The following is a 25871-nucleotide window of genomic DNA, read 5'->3' on the forward strand; positions in this document are numbered from 1 at the left end:
AGCCATCCATTTGGTTTATAAACTGTGGTCTATACAAAACGACTTGATTTTTAGATCAAAAGATTTAAAATATATGGTCCACCTGGTGCAGTGGTCGGATCTTATATAGACACTCCACCTTGACACCCTGTTGCGTACGGACGGGCAAGGCTCTACACGCGTGTGTGCTTAGCAAATTTCTTACTTTTGCTGTCAACTTCTTACAGTGGCCAATTCCTCGGGACGCGTATTTGTTGGTGTTGCCCACACTGGTGATGTGTTGGGCGCAGTGGGGCCCACCGTGATGTATATGTTTAATATACACGCCGTCCATCCATTTTTCATACTCATTTTAAGTCATGAACCCAAAAATGATGCAGATATAAATCTCAAGTGGACCACACCAGAGGAAAAGGTGGGGATAATGATACACCGTTGAAACATAGTTAGGGGCCACCGTAATGTTTATTTTCCCTCTAACTTGTTTATAAGGCCACACAGACCTGGATGTAGGCAAAACAGAAATTTCAGCTTGATACTATACTTTTTTGGTTCCAATGAAGTTTCTAATGGTGGCCGTTCAATCACTACTGTTTCTTGCGGTTTGGTCCACCCGAGATTTGGATCCTTTTCATTTTATCCCCATGTCGTAAAATGATCTGTGAAATCGAATTGACGGCGTGGATGTAAAAAAAGAAAAAAAGAAAAAAACAAAAAATGAAAAGATTATGGCCCCACAGTGCCCAACACATCTCCATCTGCGTCGCGTCCAATTCCTTGGACAGGTATCCCGATTTTTCATACGGATAAGGGGAACGATAAAATGCATCCGAGATTGCGGTAATTATTGATGTTTACGTGGAAATCGTTTAGCTGGTGAGACTCCACATTTTCACCGTACATTCCAAGAATCATGTAGATCAAAAACTTGGGTGGGACACACTGCAGGAATACATGTACAATCGTTCCTAAAATCTATACCTATATTGTGGTGGACCATATGAGTTTGGGAATGACTAGAGTTTCCGAGTATATTTTCATCCTGGACCTCACCTCTCATCTGGAAGTTTTTATGGTGGACGTCCCCTCCTCCAACGCCCCCCCATTGTCCCCTTTGGTGTGGCCCACAAGTTATGGATCAGACTGGATTTTGGGATCTACTACTAACATTGAGGGAAGGATCCAGTCAACGAGTTGGATGGAACTCACACATCAAAGTGGGCCCCACACATCTCAAACGTGTCCCTAACTTCTAAATGGGCAAGGTGGGGATGTGAGGAATGGTCGAATATTGCCCCCATCACGAGGCTCGACCCCAAATACTTGCACGCACCATGTTGTTGGTTGGTCGTGGTAGATACACCGATACCACAGTGTATTTCCAAACGTGTCACATTTTGACAGTGTTAGATTTATCTGACTATCACAAATTCCTGCATTTCCTGTAACAGTCCAGATTGATCAATGATGATTTTCCTCCTTTTGAGTAGTGACCGACTAAATATTAAAAAAATTAAAATAAAAATAAAAAATATACGTGAATAAGTCATAGGGCAGCTCACCCGCCCACAAACTACAGCTACTATACACATGAGACCGTCCCTTCTACGGTCTGTACGAGCTAGATGTCATTATCCGTTGAAAAATATAAAAATATTGAAGTAAGCGTTCCTTGGACAGCAAAATCGATCCATCCAGACTGTCAATTTGGTCCACACGTTTCATGGGCTGCAATGTGAAAATCACTGCAGTTGGATGATCTAATCTATCTAAGTTAACTTATCAAAGCCATGGATGGGATGCTTAGGCTTCCCATATGAAAATGGTTCTTTAGAACCATGTTCAATCCAAGATTTATAGGCCAAACAGTTGATTAGGCCTATATCATATAAATGATCGGAACCTTTAAAAGCACTTGGTGGGTCCACCTGAATTTTGAAATGGACTGATATTTGATTTGACCCTAATCAAGAGAGACACACAATGGATGGTCCAGATGTCTGAACCCCATCTTGGGGCCCACAGACTATTAGAAAAGTTTCAATGGGGGGGGGGGGGGGGGGGGATCTACTATTAATGGATTGGCATGCCTTTTAAGCCCATGGCCCACCATTAGATGGTGCATCTGATCAACCAAGTTGATGTCTGACACACATAACGGTGGGCCCACACAGGTCTACCTGGTGGGAAGCGCCCACGAGGTCGACCTCATAGTACCTCTTTCCCCGTAACCTTCGAAAGTTTCAAATGCAAGCGTTTGAAAACGTCAGGCAACTCACATCACACCAACATCCGAACAATTCAGTTGGTGTGGCCCACCATAGAGAGCGCAGAAATCCCACTGATCAAAGAATCTAGTGGGCTCCACTTCTAATTGGGTGGACAGTTCAGATTTTGCAAGGGATGTTCCATTTAGGGGAATGATCACATACCTTCAAGCTGTTAGGACCCACCATGGTCTTTGAGTTACATCCAACTTGTCCATTAGATGCATTCCCATACGGGAAGTCCCGAGGCCGAAAATCATTATGATCCACTACTCATTTGGACGACACCAAAGAAAACACTAGAGGACATTGTGGATGGAATGTAGGTTCCACCGGGTTATAAATATGCCATCCAACTCATTAATCAGGTGCGCCCCAACAGTACGGAAGGAAACAAATTCAGGACATTGAAGAAGTAAGATGGGCCATGACAGGTAATATCGCTCACCTGACTGTTGGATCAAGATGATTTTTCGACTGTGCGGTGAAAATGAGGATCTGCATCGTGGTTTGGATTCCACATCAGGGGTGGGCCCCACAAAGCTCTAACTACCATACGTCCAAACGAATGGCATCATCCCCTTCCATCAACCATATTATAATTAGTAAGTATTCTCCGACCCACAGGAAGAAACGGTAAGATAACTATCATCATCAAAAAGTCAAACCAACGGCCAAGAAAATATCCCGGTAAAAAAAAAGAAAAAAAAGAAAAAATAAATAAATTCAAATGTCTAGAACTTGCTTGTGGGATACCATGTCATCTGTAAACACACAGCTTGCAAAAGCATCTTTGAGTTTCTGACTTGGTATTCTCTCTCTCCTATATAAGTTTCATGAGCTCTCCTCCTTTCTTCTTCTCCACAAACCCAAGAAGAAACAGAGGAAGGAAATCCCAGTAAGCCATGGAAATTCCTCTCTACTTCAGGTGCCCCATTTCAATGGAGCTCATGAAAGAGCCCGTTACCATCTCCACAGGCGTCACCTACGAAAGAAAGAACATCGAAAAATGGTTCTATTCCTACAAGAAGAAGACATGCCCCGCCACAATGCAACTCCTTGACACCTTCGATCTCACCCCAAATCACACCCTCAAGCGTCTCATCCTCTCCTGGCAAGATCACGACTCCCCCTCATCATCTTCACCGCCCAAGACAATCGACCACGATGAATTCATTGGTCTATTAAGAACCATCGAATCAGCACCATTCAAGGTCAGCTCCCTCAAGAAACTACGATCGATCATTGAAGAAGATGATGAATTCAGTGCCAATTTTGTAAAGTTGGGAGGAATTGAAGTATTGAGTGGTGTGATTTTTCAAGTCCTCATTGAGAGCTCTGACTTTGTAATGTTCCGAGCTTGCGAGGAGGCGGTCGGGATCTTATACCACCTCCCCTTGTCTGACAAGGCATTGATTCAGCTGGTATCAAAGCCCGAGTGCATTAGATCGATGGCGATCATGCTTCAGAGGGGAAGCGCTGAAGCTCGGTTGTACTCCGTAACCATTCTGCAAAAGATGGCAAAGATCGAGGGCGATTGGAGCTGGGCCGCCAGTGATCTGGACATGGATATCTTCAAGTCCTTGTTAGAGCTCTTATCAGATGAGATCTGCACCAATGCAAGTTCATGCGCTTTGGATGTCCTCATCGAGATCTCCAGTTCGTCACGGAAGAATAGATTGAAGGCGATTGAGGCGGGTGCTGTTTGTGTCTTGATTGATCTCCTCCCTGACACCAACCGCTCCAAATGCGAGAAGATGCTGCTCTTGATTAAGTTGCTATGCGAGTGTCCCGAGGGTCGGTCCGCCTTCGCCGATCATGGACTGGCGATCGCGGCCACATCTAAGAAGATACTACGTGTTTCGGAATCGGCAACGAAGTTGGGTGTGAAGATCTTATGGCTAATCTGCAGTTTTCTCCCCAGAGAAAGGATTTTGGAGGAGATGCTGATGTTCGGAGCCGTGAAGAAGCTTCTGGGGCTGTTGCACATCAACGGCCGATCTTCAACGAAAGAGAAAGCCATGAAGATCATCAAATTGCATGGGAATTCATGGAGGCAGTATCCTTGTTTTCCTTGTGAGTTGAGGGATTATCTGAGATTAGTGCCAGATTCTCTGTAACACACCCTCTCTTTTTTGATACATGCACTTTCTTTCTTCTTTTTGTAATACAACAGTGCAGAAGTAGCACTGAATGTATTAGCAAAAGAAGAGAAAGGGGTGTAGATATTGAATTTGTTGTTGTAATAATGTATGATTATTTTTTAAGTTTTTTTATATATAAAAAAAAAATCAAAATGCATGCTTGTATGTGTAATACATACCTAAATCATGAGATTTACTGAACCCACGCGCCCGTGCAATAAAGCTCATGTAGAGGCCAAACGTGTGGCAGCATGGCAAGATATTTCTGAGATCCAATCCATCCATCAGAACGATACCGCTATGTTGATGCTGTAGTCGACTAATCAGGTTGATACACTAGTCGGCTCTGAAAAACTAACTGAAGTTTTCTAACCCATTCACCTGTTTCCAATGTTGAGGCCCACATACTGATTGGGTGGGGAAACATCATGTATAAGATCGATCGGACCAACCTGATGGATGGATTAGATCTCGAATTTATATGCCATGCTGGCACATATGTGGCGTGTATATCAGCTTTATTGCACACGCATTAATTTTACGAGAACATCATCTCATTCAAGTTGAAGACGACCCGATCACCGATTCAAGGTCCGATTCACTGGGTCAGTTTTGGCTGGGGCTTGTATCATCAGCTGTGACTCTCTCTCTCTATCTCATCGATGCGTTGGACAAAAGTAAAGAGACTATATTAAGAATATGTTAATGGATCCAGAATTGTCAGCTTGCATTGGATAGAAGTGGAGAAACTATATAAACTAAGTTAAGCTAAGATAATTCTATGCTGGACGAAATGATTGTTAATCAGGGTTGAGTTAAATAAGAGATTTTGTATTTTTGGATGGGCAATGGCTTGGAGTTCTTCATTCTCTTCTATTTTTATAAATTTAATTGGCAATATTGAACTTGTGTACACCCTCCTTAGCTTTTGGGATTGATCAACCGATCAGTTAACGAACTTAGCCTATTATGTTTTTAATTCAAGAAGTTGTCAGTCTGCCAATGCATTGTCTTATCTACTTGTATTTCTAGGTTTTGATAGCTTTCTCTTTTTATTACACTACTTATGGATCTGCAAATTAGGCCATGTTTTAATCTACATTATCATCTTTACATTGCATTTGGTTATGCGTGCTCTATAAACGCTCTGCATATGTGTAACAAATATTCTTTTGCCATGTGTAGAGGTGTACACGAGTCGAACTGAGTCGAGCTTAACACAGCTCGACTTGACTTGGCCATTAGATGATCTCATCTCAAACTCAGCTCGGCTCGGCTCAATCCTCGAGCCTGATTGGCCAACTCGGCTTGGTTCGATCAATAACTCGGGCCGGTTCAAGCTGAGTTCAAGCCAAGATCAAGCCGAGTTTGCCTATGCAGCATTTTTCACAAACACATGGACTACACCTTCAAATTCTCACTGAATGTAAAACACCACATGTAGTTTTATAGGTATTTCATCAAACACCTTGTAGTCAACATCAAGATTAAGAAAAAAGGAGATTTGTTTGATGAACCATACCTTCCTTACCACTAGCCAACACTTCGTTGAGTCATTTCATCAAACACTTGGTAAGCAACATCAATATCAAAGTAACCGAGTCACCAAACTGGTTTGATCTAAGTTCAATTCGACTCGAGTTTGATCTGAGTCGAATCGAGCTAGGGCAAGCTTGAACTCGATTGGAAATTTTCGAGCTCAAAAAATCAGCTCGACTCGGTTCAAACTCAGTTTCGAATCGAGCTTTTTCGAGTTGAGTCGAGCGAGCTAACTGAGCTAACTCAGTTTGTGTACAGCCCTAGCCATGTGTGATTATTGGGAGAATGACCACCTCTACAATTTCAGTCATGCGTACCTATATGTGTTATAGCATTTTTGTCGTGACAACATCTCCAGCAAAAGTATCCTTCAGATCCTAACAATCTCTATGCATTGTGAGTAATTTTTCTTGACATTTTATACAAGTGTGCTAACACATAGCAATATACTATTTACTAGATTTGGCTGCAACACGCCGGGTGTAAACAAGAAACATTGGACACTTTTACCCTTCTAATTAATAGTCTTCACAACATTGGTCAAGATAAGGTAAATTTGTCATAAAAATGTAGATGCTTCTTGGCAATGAATTGCTGAGATTTTTTTCTCATAGGGGATCACATGGATTGCACAATCTTCCTTTCATTTCTTTTAATGCATGTAGCCTGGCCGCATCGACCTCTCTTCTTTACTAATTGGACAAACAAAGCATCTAATTATGAGAATTGTATAAGTGGGGCTCTATGTGATATCCATTTTGTACATCTATTGTGTCAACTAATGTGAGGAAACTAACAAAAAATTAGGGGAATTGGGAACTCAAGTGGGCCACAACCAGGGAAATAACGAAGATGAGTCACCTACTATTCCTCTCTCTATATGTGTAACATGTACTTATGTGTGGCACCCATCTTGTCATTTCCCTCTCTCTCTCCTCCCAATCTCTTTCCCTTTTCTCTCTATCCCCTTCTTACTCCACATATGCCACATGTTTTATACCTCCTCGTTGGGTTTTTCAAAATGTTAGGGAATAAACGAGTTTTTAGAAACTCATATATTAGATTTTAGTACTGTGTAAACCTATTTAGATATCATAAGTTTCTTTAAAAAAACAAAAGACTCAAATCTTATGGTTAGGATTATCTTGATCAAGGTGCTAATAAAACTATCAATTTGTCGACAACAATCCTTTAATGAAAAGGTCTCTTCCCGATTCATCCTAAATCAGAAAGAGCGCGCGATGAGAGCCAAAAACGTTAGGCCTAGCGAAGGGTCAAGAGAGAGGCACCGATACAAGTCTCATAGTGGTTTTTAGTGCACAATTCCAACACCCCTACAAGACGAGCACGAAAAACAATTTTGCCCATAATATTAGTGTTGAGGGAGTCAGAAACTTTAGGATTAAAAAGGACATTTCAAGGGCATTTCAGCATTGGTGAGGATATTTAGGAAATTTGAAAATTGTACTTGCTAAGATTTTATCTGCTTCACATAAAGATTACATGGTCTATATATTTTAATAGAAAGTAGCCCAAACCCTTTCCCTTACTTTCCTGCCTGTAGCACGACACCCACCCTTTCCTACATGTTGCTGGCACCATCCCTTCTCTCTCCCTTGCATGTGATATGACCACTTGTATATATAACACAAGTAGCTGTGGACAACTTACCCACGTTATCATGGATCAGAATCCTCAACAGCATGTGCATGTGCAACAATCAACTTCTGTCTTCGTGTTGTGCTGTGTGAAACATCCACTGCTAACATAGGTGCATCCCAAGATCTTAAGCCCTCATGAAAAAAATTCAGTCTAATCCTCAATTAATGAGTGTCGAGATAACAACTATAGGTCAATCGTACCAAAATCTTAGAAGTTTTAGGCATGATTTCACATTGGTTCCCTTAGTGTGGCTCATTTTAGTCTTTTATTGCTTTATTTTGGGTTCTATGGTAAAAATGAAAAAAACTAACCCAATGGACGGAGTGGATGTCACCCTCAGTACAAGTTGAACTACATAGAACTTGGGCATTTTACTCGCTGTATACAACAGCCTTGCAGAGGGCACCAGCAATTGGTAGTCGGAGAGTCATGAACCTGGATTTCAATGGTACATTGGTAGAGACTTCCAACCTAAGGGTATTTAAGTAATTTGCAGGTTTATGCATTCTCAGTCATTAATCGTTTAGATTTTATCATGTCTTGTGACGACGCTAATGTTACTTGTTCAAGCACTTTTTTGCATTTAAAATTTTTGATATAAGTAGCTCACACCTACCATTGGATCTTGTCTAGTCCATGTCCAATTCTTCAATGCCTAGACCTGTATTAGTGGGTAGTCAGGTACCCATTATTAGGTATTTATCGAGTCTTTGGATCTAGATTTCAAATTGGGTTTGAGAATAGTAAAAGCATTTATATAGTTGGGCCCACCCAATGAATGGATTACCTTGCACACGTGTGCCACTTTGACACATGTATGTTGTATAAATAGACTATCTTACATTTGTGTGGCTTAAGAAACATCGTGTTATTCAAATCACACACGTATAGAGAGAGACCTGCTCACTTGTGCATCTTCTTAGGACAGCACCTTTGCATACCTTCCTAGGTGAGCAGCACACGTGTCATGGGCACAAAATCTGAGTGGTCCATATGATGCAGCACCTTTTGAAACTCCCTAGGACCAACTTTCGGCCTGATTCAAAACTCCGGTGGGCCCTAGAGGCAAATCAAGGGAGGAGACTGTTTCTATTTTCCATGGCCCATCAGAGTTTTTGATCAGGTTGAAAGTTGGCCGCTCGGGTTTCATGGGGTGCCGTATTACATGGACTGTTCAGATTTTGTGCCCAAGATACAGGTGTGAAGGTTGGCAGGTGAGCATCTCTCTATATGTTGATGAATTTTGAACTGTAAAAACAAAATGAACCTGACCCGAACCCAACTGGATCCAAACTAACCTTTCTTTAAACAGGTTCATTATATGGACCCAAATCGTAACCAACCAGACCATGGTTTTAATCGGATCCAGAAGGTGAGACCTAAACCGACCTAACCCGATTTCTTGATGGGTATAAAAGATTGGATCCAAACCCATTAAAATCCGGTCGGGGCCATCAGTATCTGCAGGTCCAGGTACCCATTGACAGCCTGACTTGCCATACCCACCAGTACTTGTTCAGTGTGTGTGTGTGTTTTTTTTTTTCCTTCGCTGCAAGAAAGTACTCTCCATTGAACCTAGACATCCACCATCTATGGCATGATACAAATGAACTCTCGAGAATTTATGGGTGACAATGGGCTGGGAATGGACAAGGCCCGGCTCAACCTTTAAGAAAGGCTAAAGCCATGACTAAGGCCAGTGTACTGAGCCCGATTTGGTTGGGTCCGGGCCTGATGCCTGACCAGACCCAATCCAAAAATGGTTAAAAACCTATTTTCCTATTTGAATGTTCCTAATACCTCAGTTGATCAAGTTGGCCATATAGAATGAAGTCAGGTTGTGCCAGGTGGGTCAGAATAAAATGTCTTGAGCCAAAGACCGGCCCAAATTTTTATGGGTTGATGCCTGTAAGGTCCAAGTCCAGCCCATGAGCCTAGCTAGTGGGTCCATGCCCGGTTGGGCTCGTGGGGCTCATTGCCTCCCTTTTGATCCTGTCGACGTCATGTAACGTGGAATTATAATTTATTTTGCCTATTTCCACACATGTTGATCTAGACCATCCATTTGGTTATCTATGGTTATCAATGGGCCGGGCTGGCCTCAGTCGACTCTCCTAGTGAGACGTGGGTAGGAGCCACCCCGAGCATTCCCTGGCCTGAAAACCAATCTAGTCCACTCATCACGTGGCCTACTCATTGTAAGAAAAAAGGACGGTTACGAAAGTATGATCAATTGTCCATACGTTATGTAGTCGTTTAGGTGCAGTTGATGAATAGACTGGCCTGTCTTTTAGTCAAGGCTTGATCCAGGTGGGCTTCACTTGATGAATGTTTCACATGTGTGCAAAATATATATATTTCAACAAGCTTATTACAAATAAATATATTAAAATTAATTTAGTAATTAAATTTAAACCCACGTGTACTTTTGAATTATAGGAAATTTTGAATCCAGGTGCCAAACACAACAAGATGATTTTAATTACAGGGGGTTCCAAATGGAGAGTTTCAAATCCATGCTCCCCAACAGGCATAAGATTAACACATACGGGAGAATGCTTCTCACGAGGAGAGATTTAAATGGAACCTGCGGCACGTGCGCACAAAATTCACACCTGAGATAGACATTTACGTGACGCTGACGTCCCAAAAATCAGCTTTATCCACTCCACTCATCAGGTGGGACACAATCGCATGAGCAGAGTATAGTTGAAATGGAAAAAAAAAAAAAAAAATCAACAACGGCTTAAATTAAAAGTACATCTAGGGCCAACCTGATGAGTGGAACAATATGTATCTCGGGTCAGAGAATGTTAACAGAGATTCTCACCTGATACATGGCCTGATATCTCACACGTGTGGCCTTTCACCTCTTCAATCTCTCCTCGCGCGAGTCACTTTTGCGTTTCTCGATATATAATACTCGAGTGGGAATCTCGACTCACGTTGCTTTGGAGCGAACTAAATCAGTGGTCCGGCGGACCACCAAATCAGGCGTTCTTTTTCCAGACCGGAGGGCGATGAAAAACCAGCGCAATCAGCACATCGAGCTAAAACCTTGAAGCGCTCTCTGCTTCCGATTTCTGCAAGAGAAGGAAAAGGTACGGATTCTTCTTCCTCCGTTCCGAAAATGCCCCAATCCCAGTTGATAATTTCTGCCATTTGTTGAAATTCAGTCGCTTTTATTTGTATTTCCCGTGTTCGTTTTCACTATCTAATGAATTATTAGAAAAATATGTGAAATTGCTTCTTTTGATTATCAGATATGCACTAGATAATTGGACACCGTTTCCATCCCCAGCACACGTGCGAACGTATTACGTGCGAAAAATTCCAGCGCAGTGCAAAAGGTGGGCCCCACCATCAGGCGGGCCGCACCGGAGGAAAACAATGGACGGTTTAGATCATTGGACCTACCAACGGTTCGAGTCAGTGGACCAGTCTGGCGACTCTGGCTAGCCCGATTTTTGCGCAGGTGATCTTCATGGTCGGGCCGCCTTTTGCACGGCTCTGATGCTGTACGCATGCATATGGGTGTGTGTGTGATCATTCCATCATGTTGGTGCCCTTCTTTTGTTCCATTCAATGTTTATAATAGTATTCATTTTCTTTTTCATTTTTTTTTTTAATTTTTTAATTTTTTATTTTATTTTTTGTGATTGGGTGGTTTATATGTGGCCCATTTGTTAAGTGGTCCAGATTTTCGATTTTTGCGAACTCGGTTCTTATTGTATCCTCTTAATTTAATCAATGGTCTGTAATTGTTACTCTGTCACTGACCGTTGGATCGTTTTTTTAAGTTCAAAGACCTGTAATCTGCACTCCTAAATTAGGGATGATTATTTTTGCAATAATTTGATCTCGGAGTAACATAATAAGGTGTCTGAAGTTGATGAAAGCAGAAGTATGTGATCCTTAATATTTACGGAATCCTTGGGTCCTGAGCTTGTACAAGTGGACCACGATTTAGTGGAAACCTTTTCCATGGCATGTGGATCATTGCTTCATTTGCATGCTACTAGTTGAAGGGTTGAGAATCTTGAGATGCTAATGCAAACAGGATCAAGAGAATGAATGATGTAGTACGTGACACATATACATTCCTAGCATGGTTGGACCAAAAGAAGGCCAAATAGAAGTGGAAGTAATCTGTCAAGTGAAATTCAATCCAGATAGGGAGAAATTGTTGTTTGAAGTGTGAACTATAAATCGACTATAACTTTTGACCTGGGTGTCATTATGGGATGCATGACCCAACAATCTTTATCGTAACAGGCCATCCAGGTCAACCAACCCACAAAAGTGGGTCACATCTGTCTATTTCGCGAGAAAATGCACGCTTTCAATTCAAAAATAAGATTTTAGGGAAATTTTACTATTTTTAATATTTCTGATTTTTGTCTTATTTCCTTATTTTTAGAGTTTTAGATTTCCATCTTTTTAAAAATTACTTGTATTCATGCTAGGACTTCTCTATTAAGGTTTATCTAGACTTTCTGTTTTTGGCAAATTAGGCTTTAGATGAGTTTTACTATTTTGGGTAACTTTCAATTAGAGTTAGAATTTTGCTATTTTGGTTAATTTTGAATTAGGGTTTTATTTTTTCTTTATTAGTGGTATAATAAAGAAATCATACACATTAGACAATTATTCAATAAAAATATTCGAGTTTTCTTTTTAATTTCTTGTGAATTCAAAGACTAACTTGTGGAATCAAGGTTTTAATCATTTTAGGAAGATGATGATATTTTTCTTCACTTTTTCACGTTCTTCCGTGTGTCAATTGTTATAAAAGCGAGGCTTTTCCTCAGTTCGATGTCATCTAACAATTGTGAGGGCAACAATCCCATGGACGGTGCTCCAGGAAACAATCCTATGGCAATGACGGTGTTTGAAGCTTTTCGACGGAAGAATATATGAGTTATGCAAAGACTGTAGGTAGTGATTGAACGTTTGACAAAAGCCCTAGGATAGACCCGTGTTTGTAATGATGAGCAACATGAGATCAATTATGGAGCTCGTAGTCATCATGTTTGTGGTGTGACATCAGTTTTGAATCGTGGTCCGCCACCTGATAATGGTGAATCATAGGCCACCACTTTGATCTTGTGGAAGTTGTTATACTCGCCGAAAGAAGAGATAGATCTACAGCAGCACAACATCTTTTGAACGAGATGCACCGTGAATCGAAAGGTCTGTGATCTTATCATAAATGGTGGGAGTAGTGAGAACCTTGTGTCGAAGACTATGGTGGAAAGCTGCAATTGAAGACAGAAAGGCACCCCTCTCTGTACACGATTAGATGGATTAAGGAGGTTAATGAAACAAAGGTAACCGAACGATGTTGTATTCCCTTCCCCCTTAGTAAATATTATAAGGACAAAGTAATGTATGACGTGGTTGATATGGAAGCTTGTCACATGTTACTTGGTCGACCATTACAGTACGATGTTGATGCCACGTATAGATACCGGGATAATATTTTTATTTTTGTTAAAGATGATAGAAATATAATCCTCGCTCCTATGAGAACGGAGAACCAACCCAAGACTTCTAAAGTGGAGGGACAGACTCCCGTAGCTGAACGGGATTTCCTCAAAGAATTTGAGGATATGGGGGAGATCAATGCATTAGTTAAAAAGGGAAAAGACGTAGAACCCATGAACACCCAGAGAAGCTAAAACCAGTATTGCAAGAGTCCCAGGGGATTATTCTCGATGAACTTCCCGACCAATTGCCTTCCATATGAGAAACTGCCCTCCATCTTTTTGGTAGTCTTCCACGTGTGATCAAGTGGTTCTCATCTGGGTCTCTTCTTGTGCACACATTTGGAGCGTGCATGTGTGGGATAGGCTGCAGTTGTATCAAACTATCTATCCCATTGAGAAGACTTTTGGGACACTGAGCCATCCATGGTTGGGCCCATCAGATCAGTGGTTTGGGTTATCGAACTGTCCTTGTGTTGGGTCGAGGATCATATGATTCCTGTGATAAAACGTAATTTTATCTATGTTCTAAACAAACAATCAAATTAGTTGAGTGAGTACTGGGCGGGTTCTATGCTGTTAAAAAAATAAATAAATGGGTAAACTAGAAATTTGATCAAATGAATGGGGTTGTTTCATTTATGATGATTTAGGAATTTCCTTGTCTGAGTACTTGGTCCCCTCTTTCATTTCTCAATTTCCAAAGCATCAATTTGGTCAACCTACAAAGCAAAGGCTAGATTTGGATGTAACTATGTTTACATTGAGCAGAATGCCAATTGGCTTAAATGGCCTTCATGCCCAATTTGTCTCTTTGACACATTGCGCACAGTTGTTATTCTGAGCATGTTTGAGCCAATTTCCACTTTAAAGTCAGCACCTGCTAGATACGAACAACGCAATGTCAATTTGTGATGCAGGGAGTACTGGCCAATGCACCAAAAGCTGCAAAGTTGTTGGAGAAGCACCAAAATTTTCCCTTATCTAGGCCCTCCCAAGCAAACCGACCGAAACCTCCCTGTGGGCTACTCTACATCTTACAGGTCCCACAATAGGCCCCACCCCACCCCATGGCCATTTTGCATCTCACAGACCCCACCTCATGGGCTAACTCACCCCAGTGTAGAGATGCACCTGCATCATCCACCCACACTGGTTAGGAGACTCGAACATTGGTCTCACGCTCTGATACCACTTGATGTAGAACCAAAAGAAATGTAATAAAGAGAGGGAAAGAAAGAACTTTGTTGCTATAATTTTGATTAGGAGAACATAAGCCGAATGAGAATAAGAAAATGAGATAGTTTGGGGATTCACTCACCCAAGGGGTTGGAGAATCACTCACCCGAGAAGAGATAGCCTGGGGACTCACTCACCGAAGGGTCGGGGAATCACTCACCCAACAAGGGATAGCTTGGGGACTCACTCACCCAAGGGATTAGGGAATCACTTACGTAACAAGAGATGAATCACTCAACTCACAAATACAAAGCTTGTACAAAAAACTCAAAGATTGGATGCCTTTTCATTACAAAATAGGTTCTTTTATAGACCAATTACAATCACCCCTCATAAATCCACTAATAACAACCTTGTGTTTTCAATTTATTACTACATATTTCCAAAACAAAGAAACAACTTTCAAAATAATGCCAAAGACATTCCCAAGGCATACTTCAATTTCAAACTCTTCCCTTTTTCATGCATGTAACATAGTCCCAAAGCCATGCATCATGAATGCACTTGGGCTAGAAATAATGAACCAAATACCAAGGCTTGAGCCTAGTCGAAGGGTTGGGCTTTCTTTTTGAATTGGACCCGCATCATTCTCCCCTTCTTTGAAAGAACTCATCCTCTAGTTTGAAATGTGATGCATTTTATAATTGACTTCTTCTTTGGTAGTTGATGGTGTAGTCCAATGATTCGCCGTGGTTTGTCTTCCTTTTTTCCCCTTTTGAAGGCTTATGGTGTTTCATCCTCGAGTGAAGCTTGTCCATCATCTCTTTGGAAATCAAATTTTCAACATTGTTACTATTTATGATGGCATTACATACCTTCTTATCACATGTGCAAGATACAAGTACGTAAGAAATCATCCTCAGGTGCTTGAGTGGCCGAAACTTTGAGAATAACAAGACTTTCACCTTCATTCCGTCAAGTCATTTCATCAAGCATGAGCATCTTCATCATAAATTGGCTCGTCTTATCAAATCCAATGTGGTCTTCATTCACTTTACCTTCATTTGGTCCTGTCATTTCATCAAATACTCCATAGTCATCTTCGTCATAAATCAACCTATCATCATCAAATTCCATGTGGTCTTCGTTACCTTCAATCGGTTCGATCATTTCATCAAACACATCATAGACATCTTAATCATAAATTGGGGTACTTGTGAAGTTTTGTGCAAGAAGTCTTTGCAAAACCTCCATCATTTGTTGTAGATTGTTGTTGGCAGGCTTCAATTCCTTAATTTATTTTGCGAAGGTTGACATCTTGAATTGAAGCCATTTGTTCGGTCCTATATCCTCTTCCTCTTGCCATAAGAAATCAACTCCTATCTAAGAACCAAACTTTCTCTGGTACCACTTTGATGTAGCTCCCAAATAAATACAATAATGAGAAGGAAAGAAGAACTTTTTTGCTATAATTTGGATCAAGAGTACATAAGCTAAATGAAATTAAGAAAAGGAAATAGCTTGGGAACTCATTCACCCAAGGGGTTGGGGAATCACTCACCCAACAAGGGATAGCTTAGGGACTCATTCACCCAACAAGGGATAGCTTAGGGACTCACTCACCCATGGGTTTGGGGAATCACTCACCCAACAATGGATAGCTTAGGGACTCACTCACCCAAGGGGATGGTGAATCACTCCACTCACAAATACAAAGCTTGTAGAAAATAACTCAGAAATTGGATGCCTTTTCATTACAAAATAGGTCATTTTATAGACCAATTACAACCACCCCTCATAAATACACTAATACAACATTGTTGTTTTCAATGTATTACTACATATTTCCAAAATAATGCCAAAGACATTTCCAAGACATACTTCAATTTCAAACTCTTCCCTTTTTTCATGCATGTAACATAGTCCCAAAGCCATGAATCATGAATGTACTCGGGCTAGAAATAATGGGCCAAATACCAAGGCTTGAGCCTAGTTGAAGGGTTGGACTTTCCTTTTGAATTGGCCCTGCATAAATTCGTGCCCTTTTTCAGAAGGAGCCTAAGATGCCATGCTTGGTTTAATGTGTTTTATTTGGTGATGAATGGAATATACGACGTTCGAAGTGATGCTTGCATATTTCGCTAATCAACTAACTTGAAAAATGAGAAAAAATAAAAATAATAAAAAAATAGAAAACCGGTTTTTTGCTCAACTTCATTTAATGTTAGTGTGTTCCATGTTCCAGGTTGTAAGTGGGCTTTTAGCTAAATGGAGTCATTGGACAGCAGTGCCATAACTCATGGCCAAATGATAAAAGCTAAAGCTGAGAATGTCGCAGAACAGAAAACAAATGTATATATTTGGGACATGGATGAGACACTAATACTGCTTAAGTCTTTGTTGAATGGGACATACGCAGCATCTTTCAATGGTTCAAAAGATGTTCAAAAGGGAATAGAAATTGGGAAAAGGTGGGAGAATCACATTCTTCAAGTATGCGACGAATTTTTCTTTTACGAGCAAGTAAGCCTGTGTTTTGTTTTTCTCTACTATTCGGGTTTCCTCATCTCTTATGTGTTTGCATGCATATGTTGACTTTAGACTTTCTGTATATTTTATAACCATCAAATGAATATGGGACTAACTGTAAATTCAAATTGCCATGTGATTGAGCAGATTGAGAATTATAATCAGCCATTTCTTGATGTTTTGAGGGAGTACGATGATGGAAAAGATCTATCGGATTATGATTTCAGCAAAGATGGATTTTGTCCTCCTTATGATGATCCCAACAAAAGGAAACTAGCATACCGGCACCGTGTGATAGCACAGAAGTATGCACAGGTGTTGGTAGCAGATAACATTTTCACATGGACATTTCAGTTTTTACATTGAATTTCGTGTCTTCCGTATTCTGGTTCTGCTGATCGCTTGCTTCATGGGTTGTTATTGGAAAAATGCTCAAGTGTTGGGGGAGAATAGATTGAATTGGTGATTCACCATATGCTTGTGCGGTATCTGGATCATTCACCAGATTGGTGCCACTGGGAACATGCTGTGGCCGAAAAAGGCAGGCTGGTTCACTCATAAGGTCAAAAGTGTGTGTTAAATACAGGCCATTGTTCTTATTTTTCTCTCTTACCGTTCCATTTTTCTCATATAGCTGTCAGCAGCCCGATTTTTCAGTGAAGACATGTCTATGGTGGGACCTGCCTGATTAATGGCCCGGGGTTCTTGCACATTTGTGCTATGTTGGTGCACGTGCTACAGATCGCCTCTTCAATCTATCCTTGAATGAATCCAATTTGGTCTTATCATAAATTTATTATACTGATCATGGCATACCGGGGTTACTTGTAAGCTCACTCCATCTTTAAAACAATTCAATCACCTTGTGATGTATGTAGGAGGTCAATAACTCGCCATCTGTGAATTTGTTGGGACTGGTTTTGTGACCCAGTTGAGGTCCTATTACTAGAGTAAAAGAGAAAAGTGCACTGGTTAGAAAGCTAACACCCACTTCCAACCATACTGGTGACCATTAGCTTCCCCCTTCCACTTCTTTCAATAATTTCCATATGAATTGGGGACAGAGCTTTTCTATTTGAAATTGGTTAAAGATGCTGAACCCATAATAGAATATCTGTTCTTGTGATTCAGAATCTTTAGTTTAGGCCCGTTTTGTTCTAATCCTGACCTACATTGCCCTCTTGGACCTGATCATGTTTCTTTTAAGCTATGACAGTTGGATCGAGTAGAATAATTCAGGTTTCTTGATTACGGCAGGGTTTGCATAGCATGCTCAATCAAGAGATGATTAAGCTCTGGGACAATCTCTATGAATCGACAGATGCTTATACTGATAAATGGCTTTCCTCAGGTATTTACTATCAGTACTATGACTGAGGTGCAAATCTATTGATCTTAGTTGAAACAAAGTTGAATGTATCGCCCGATACCAGTACGTATTGCCCGATACTGTATCAGTATCGTCCATGAACGATACTGCTGTACCAGCCCATATTGGCCAGATACGTGCAACACATTCCTGTATCAGTGGTGAACAATTCAATGTGCAATCTTTTAAATTACTTTTGATGCATTTCAATCACAAGGAATTAATAATGCACTCTATGGGAGTGCTACATTTACAGTTCGCTTGAAATTGTTGTTTTAGGCTGCCTCCCAAATTTATCATCTATGTTATGTGAAACTAGTCCATTTGTTCTCTATTTTTCCAAAGCCATATATGGCAAATCAGTTTCTTATTTACTTGGGAGGTTGGACCCCTAAAACTTCATCTATTACACATTAGAGGTTCCAGTCTCTGATTTTCATTTATTAATGCAGCGCGGAACTTCTTAGAGATGTTATCTCGTGGAAACAGGATCTTGACTCCTTGTCTCGTCTCTCCAGAGAGTGCCACCGACTCTGCTGATGTGAAACATCAAAACCTTAATGTTTTGGTGACTTCTGGATCTTTGATACCTAGCCTTGTCAAGTGCTTGCTCTTTCGGCTGGATGACCTAATAACACATGGAAATGGTCAGTTTGATCTTCTTCTTCTTCTTCTTCCGAACCATATCGGACTGCAAAGTGAATTGAATTGAGAATTCAGCTGAATCAAGAGGATGGTTTTTCATAGAGAAGATTAACCTTCAAATTGTTGTTATACTCCTTGCAAGTTTTTTTTTTTTTTTTTGAATTTAAACTTCCTTGCAAGTTGAACTTGAATTTGGCATGATTGCGATCTGGAAAATGAACCCTTGATGTGAGTGCTAAGGAAATCACAATTTGGTTATTTCCACTTTAATTGACCAGTAATTGCAATTCAATTCAGTAGTGCCATCCAAACACACCCTTATAGTTTGCATTCGGCATCGAATGTACCCTGTGCAGATAGGAGGGTAAAATTCATCATGGAATTACAGACAGTTATCAATTTCAAAATAAGATTTTAATAGTACTTGTCACTAAAGTCAAAACCATGTAGAAGGCAGGTACAAGGGATCATAATTTCGTATCAAGTCATTCGAAAGAGTTTTCTAATTCGTTGACTGTTCAACATTTTTCTTTTCTGCAAAATTGTGTGATCTTACAATATTTACTTAGGGCTGGACAATGAAGATTTTTGTTGCATCTTTAGCAATCATCGCTGCAGTATTCTTGAAAGCCATGATTTCTTGGGTCAATCTTGGAGTATCCTAGAGTTAGATATTGATAGTTGAAGGATTGAATTTGAACCTAAACAAGAGATGGAAAAAAGTTCAAAAAGCTTTTCTGAGATTGGAAATGAATCGATGTCAGTCAGACATTTCTTCTAAGTTCTAACTCCTTAAGCTTTATCCAATTATCCCTCAAGCTTTTCTGAAATGATTTAAATATTCTAGTTATTTTTCAAAACTATCAAGTCATTACTGGTCATTTGAATGTATACTCACAAAAGAAAACCTGTCATTTCCTTTTGAGAAATCTGAAGAGATGCACTAGTTGTGGGTTTTGTTCGCAGCACAAGCACTCGAGATCTGGGCCACATCCTATGGGGGCCAAGGGGCCTACTGAAAACTTGCCCTGCCCCAAAAATCAGGCTGGTCATATAGGCCAGGGTATGTCGACAGTAAGCCCTACCTGATGAATGGCCAGGATCTTGCACGTGAACCATGAGGAAAACCTTCAATCTTTGTTGCGTGGATCTCCTTAGAATCTCTTCTTTTGCAGCAATATAGGACCCCATTTCTCAGATTTTAATTATAATGCTTATTGCTTGTTTGGCAGTGTGGATTTAGAGGGTTTTTTGGGTTTTTTTTTTTTTTTTTTGTTGTTTGGTTGCAAGGATTTTAAGAGATCTGGATTTCAGAAGAATCAAAGTCCTTCAAAAGAGCCATTTTTGCATTCTCACCTCAAAGCTGATTCGCAAAATCCACTAGATTCCACAGGATTTAAAATCCATGCTGCCAAACGAGCCCTTTTAATTTTGTTTTTTTTTGTCATGGATGGAAGAAGTATGCTTAATCTCTAAAGGCCTCTTTGAAACCGATGTTTACCATACAGGGCTTTGGAAATTCTGTTATTTACTGACACATTTCTACCATCTATTCAGTCTACAGCTCATGGGAAGTGGGGAAACTCCAATGCTTTTCTTGGATTAAGGAGCGTTTCAGCAGCCCAGGCGTTCAATTTTGCGTGATAGGAGATGGGATGGAAGAATGTGAGGCTGCCCAAATGATGAAATGGCCATTTATCAGAATCGATCCACGGCCTGACGGTTCTCACAGGTTTCCAGGTCTTTCCATGAAAATGGTCAGCCACTATCTTGATGTCATATACAGCACACCTGACAATGAGAATGACAACAAACGGTGAGCCGTACAACATCAGCTGAAATACACTCCCCTTTTATTTTGTAAATCTACTCCCCCCCATCTCTCTCTCTCTCTCTCTCTCTCTCTCTCTCTCTCTCTCTCTCTCTCTCTCTCTCTGCATTGTTTCTAAGTTATATCTGAATTCTAAGAGAAAACAAGAATGGAAGAAAATGCATTATGGAGAGAGGAGAAAGATTCATGGCTCTTGTGGCCATTCATAAGCTGGTGGGATTACTGGTGTGGATCCAACACTAGCAATCATCATCTTCGTCATCATAAGCTTGTCCTAGCTATGTGGGGCCAGGTCTACGCATCCAAAGTCTAAAGGGTATAAATGGAAATTGAAAATGATTTGCTATTTTTATTAGTCTTAGTTGAAATTGATTTTCTTAGAAAAAAAAAAAAAAAAGATTAGAAGAGATTTGATTTGATTAAATTAGAAGGATTAAGAAATGTCATTTTGCATCCTGCAGATAGGGCCCCAACCATCCATGTGATGGGTCCCGCTGTAGATAATCCACATTGCACAAGTAGATCACGTGGTCCACATCATAATATTGGGTTTTTACAAAATTGAATGTGGGGTCATTGCATATGTTATTTCTAGTTGGCCTTTCATGCCACCAATTAGATACATGGATTGCTTGATTTGTGCAATTTTTCCATATGGCCCATGCCACAGTGGGGACCACTGGATGGATATCTTGGATGATCTTCAGTCTGCACAGGCATGACAAGGGAGGGAAGCCCCAGATGTATCGTAGCCCGAGTTTTAAAATTCAATCTGATCAGTTGCTCTTAACCGTCCAACCACACGACTTGTGCTCTATATCATTTCTGAATTTCTGGAACTACTGTCCATCTACTAGCAATCCATATGTAGTTGCGACTCAAAAAAAAAAAAAAAAAAAACTTTTGTCGTCCGTCAATGCGATTCCCAGCTAGGCTAGATCCATGGTGGGGTCCATCATATGAAAGGTCCGGATTACAGGCTGACCCACTAAAATGCTCACTCACACGTTCCCTTCGTCCGTCAAGTGGGTTTTGCCCCTGGAAGGATGGATGAGCTAACGGCAAAAAGGCTCGCCAAAAATATCTACATTTCAACGCCATACATTGAGGGAGTTTTTCCAAGGGAGGGGCCTAGTAGATGAAGGGTCGGGATCAGCACGTGGTGAGGGCACGATGGATGCGGGCATATACGCTGGGGTTCTAGAACACAATAGGAATATCCCATTTAGATGAACTTCTTTGAACGCGGAGAAAAGCCTGCCAAGTACAAGAAGTGGTCCTTCTCTGCATGGGTCTTTTGAGTGGTGTCGAGCTTAGATAGCTACCTAACGTGGACTTTTCGTCGACTGCCCTTCTCTCTCCTCTCTCTTCCTCTACATTTACTTATTTTTAACTTACCTCTCAAGACTTACTCACCTGCTCATACATTATTGCATGTGTGGGGGCCACCCATTTTTGGGTGTTTGCCATCCAATCACGCACTAGGTTTCCCCTGATGAGATGACCAAAAATCAATCCCATTCAATCATTATCTGCGCCATATCGTAGGAAACAGTGGACAACCACCCAAACACCTCCAAATTCATGTGTTGGCCCACATGGTTGTTGGGTCGGCCTTTTTTCCTGGGGCATCCAACTTTGATGCTCGGCCGCTCTGCTGGACGATACACTCGTAGAAATCTTATTCTACAAGGTTTTCTTTTCCTTCACTTACAACTCAAAAACACTGTGATTTGGGCCCACCGTCCATTCATCTAGTGGATTACCATAGATTGGCCATATCTCATGTTCTCTACCACCCAATTAATGCTTCCAAAAGCCCACACTCAACGGATAGAAAGGCATCCACTCGATGGTTGGGCCCACTTCTATGTTGATAGTCAATCATAAAAAATACGAAGATACAAAATACTCTATAATTTTTTTTTTAATGAAAAAAAAAAGGCCCAAAGAGGAACTTTTTCACAATGCAAACAAAAGAATCCATTGGAATTGATGGCATCTGTGAGACGTCTCTCTCCAGATTTTCTCAATTATCAAAAAGAACATTGTATTTAGAAATGATCCAGTGCTACTAGTTGGATCGGGGTAGTTGGACCGTCACATCAACCCATCCAGCCGGTCACATTTGGTGGGTTACCAAGCAAAAATCAGACTGATTCATCTCATCCATTTGTAAGTTGGCCTTATTTTTATAGCCATTCATTTTTATCAAGATGGTTGATAGGTCTTTTAGGATGGTGGAATAGAAGTGATTCTTTGGTACCATTAGTGATCCATGTGTCCCAATAAATAGATGGTACGATCTTGATCATCCATTTTACAGGCCATAGATCGGATGCGGAGAATTCCTTGATTGGCATGATTTTACATGGTAGCCACTAAAATATCTGCTGCACGTAATGGACAGTTCAGATAGATAGATTGGACTGTCCAGGTGTCTCAATGCAATTGGGAGAAATGTAAGTTATAGTGCTGTGAGAGCACTTGGATCATTTCTCTTTTTTATATTGGTGGCTAATGATGAGGGCATACAGATAAAAAATACCCTTCTCTTTATAACCTGACTATAAAAATAGGTAATTAAAAAGCCCTTTTCACTAGGCTAAACATCAGTGGGGCCCACCTTTCAGAGATCTAAAACGTTCATCCATTGCCCCCCTCATTGATGGGCCATGCCCCAAAATATCCTTCATAGCAATCTTAAATATCTGATCAGGCTGTAACTTTCCACCCACCTCTGGATAGATGAACCGTTTTTTTTCGAATTTGGTCACGAGGTTGAACGAGTGGATTACCGAAAGTAGATAAAGGGGTCTATCAATAAAGTAGGAATTGACATCAATGCCCTGTTTTTTTTTTTCCAAATTGGGAAAAAAAAGCCATGAGAATCAACGTAAACAACATTAAAATTACTTCCTTTTTAATGTAAAATTGAATCAAAAATATAAAATTATTTCCTGTCGTGTGGTTCACCTGAGATTTTGATCTGCTTAATTTTTGGGATTGCGACCTAAAATGGCTTGTAGAAACGGATGGACGGAATGGATATACAATACATCATCAAGGTGGGCCCTAGTATAAGGATAACACGTAACACCTAATCCGCTCCCCCGTTCTCTAACGCTTGTTATTTCAAGTGCAAAAGATGCCATAGAAAGAGAGGCGGGTTCCTCTACTACAACCATTGTAGAATAAAGCTTAATCTACAGTTTGTTTGTGTTCCCCACCGTGATGTAGGGCCTGCATCCGCTCCGTCCATAATATGCACCCTTCTAATATAATATCGTGTTCCAAAAATCTGGCCAAATTGAAACACAGGTGGGTCACACAAAGGGGAACAGCTGGGATAAGGACGATCACCATTAAAACTTTCCAGATTTTGTTTGGAAAATATCCTGTTTCTCATATGCGATCCAATCCACTCATAAGATGCACCCCGCTTGGATGAATATACTCGCCCAAAATCACGCTAATTCAGATATCAGGTGGGCCTCACAACATGATTTTAGATTTATTTTTTTTTAACGCGTGTTTTACATACTGTGGCCCATATGAGTCTTGGATCCGTCTAAATTTTGGGATTCTAGAAGAAAAAGGAGCAGCGCACATGACGGACGGAGTAGATTTATGAAAAAAATCACGGTGGAGCCCAAAAACAAAATTGTAGAATAATCTTCTTATAGAGGCCTCCAGGAAAAATACAAGTACAATTGAAAATAAAGGTTTGCTAGACCCACACACCTTTACAGACAGTACACGTGCCAACCTGACAAGCCTGTAGGACATTACGGGTGCATGAGTTGGCACCCACCCTGAAAATTACCCTGTCTAAAATTTGGTGGGCCACTCCTATATGAAATAATGTGTTGATTAAAAAAATAAAAATAAAAATAAAAATACTAATATCCGCATTTGATGTTTACATGTGGCCCCTCATGGATGGACCGGCCTGATTTTTGCATGTAGTGACTGTAGTCATGTTCACGGTGGGCCACCTTTATGCGCCGTTGAGATGTCCCACGTATTACCAGTTTGCTAGGTCCTTGGCACTTGTGCTGCGTGTGGACGTCTGTATTGTGCTCAAATGTATCTTTGTATTTGAACGAGGGCATGCAGAGGCTATCTACGTATATATGGCATGTTCTATAAATCTAAACCGCCCAAATAGTAAAACCCATTCTAAATTTATTATAACCTAAATATTATATTAGAATTGTAACTATAACCTGTCTATTAATGGACGTATAATATAATGATAATTAAAGTAATAAAAGGTTCAAACTCAACAAAATAACTTTACTTCTCAGAAATACGGACGCGGATTGCGTCCTACCCCCGGCTCTATGAGGCCCACCGTGATGTAAGTATTTTATCCACGCCGTTCATCGTTTTTTCCAGATTATTTTAAAGTGTGAGACAAAACATGAGGTAGTTCCATGCTTAAGTGGACCACAAAGTAGGGATTGAACGTTCACCATTAAAAACTTCTTGGGAGCCGGAGAAGTTTCGGATCAAGCTGGTATTTGTGCTTTCACTTCATCGAAGTCTACATGACCTTATGAATAGTTTGTATGGTAAAAACGCATAAAAGTGGCCCTTAGAAAGGATTCAGCGGTAGGTGTCATTATCAAGGCAGATTCCTTTGGTGTGGTCCACTAGAGCAGTGGACCTGCTTCATTTTTAGCTTTATACCTTAAAATAATATTATAAAAGCGATGAACGTCGTGGGTAAAACACTTACATCATGGTGGGGCCCACAGAGCCCTGCCCCTACAGATTACCGTCCGGGCTGCGGTAGGACGCAATCCGCGTCCCAGAAATACAAGTGCAGCTGTGTGTGGAAGTAGTGAATAGATTTATTTATTTTTTTCTTTTCTTTTCAATTTATATCCATCGTCCATGCATGTTAATACATTCCCATAGATACATACAAGCACGTGGGGAGAGTATACGGTAAACATGCAATTGTAATCCCGGCTGGCAATGATCTAGTCATACGATTGGACGTCTGTGATGAGTGGGGACCTTTATCTACTCGAGTTACAGACCTGTTCGGTCGGGCATGACAACTTCCATGGTAGGCCCCACTCATAACCACTGCTGATGATTAATGCAAACGTTGTATGTGTTCCGCAATAAGTCATGTGTGTGCAATGGGGTTCTACCATGTGTACTGATAAATGTATTTTGTTAGTAAGTAAAAACCTGAATGTGAAGGAAGAAGATGTTTTGATCATC

At 40.6% G+C, this 25871-nt stretch overlaps 2 protein-coding genes across 3 annotated transcripts; both read left to right on the top strand.

The window, feature by feature from the left end:
- The first annotated feature begins 2563 nt into the window (after window positions 1-2563).
- LOC131232958 (E3 ubiquitin-protein ligase PUB23-like) lies at window positions 2564-4489 on the top strand. The gene has a single exon (XM_058229500.1). It carries the CDS (start codon window positions 3152-3154, stop codon window positions 4364-4366), a length of 1215 nt encoding a protein of 404 aa, XP_058085483.1. The 5' UTR covers window positions 2564-3151; the 3' UTR covers window positions 4367-4489.
- Window positions 4490-10527: 6038 nt separating this feature from the next.
- Window positions 10528-20991, top strand: LOC131233294 (eyes absent homolog). 2 transcript variants are annotated; one of them, XM_058229946.1, is made up of 6 exons: window positions 10528-10692; window positions 16502-16779; window positions 16933-17100; window positions 18043-18136; window positions 18607-18801; window positions 20357-20991. In XM_058229946.1, the coding sequence occupies exons 2-6, from the start codon at window positions 16525-16527 to the stop codon at window positions 20617-20619; spliced, it is 975 nt and encodes a 324-aa protein (XP_058085929.1). In that variant the 5' UTR covers window positions 10528-10692; window positions 16502-16524; the 3' UTR covers window positions 20620-20991. The 2 variants fall into 2 exon arrangements, with proteins under 2 accessions (XP_058085929.1, XP_058085930.1); XM_058229947.1 differs by lacking the exon at window positions 16933-17100.
- The last annotated feature ends 4880 nt before the right edge of the window (window positions 20992-25871 follow it).

This window comes from Magnolia sinica, chromosome 18, assembly GCF_029962835.1.
Source record: "Magnolia sinica isolate HGM2019 chromosome 18, MsV1, whole genome shotgun sequence".
NCBI classification, from domain to species: domain Eukaryota; kingdom Viridiplantae; phylum Streptophyta; class Magnoliopsida; order Magnoliales; family Magnoliaceae; genus Magnolia; species Magnolia sinica.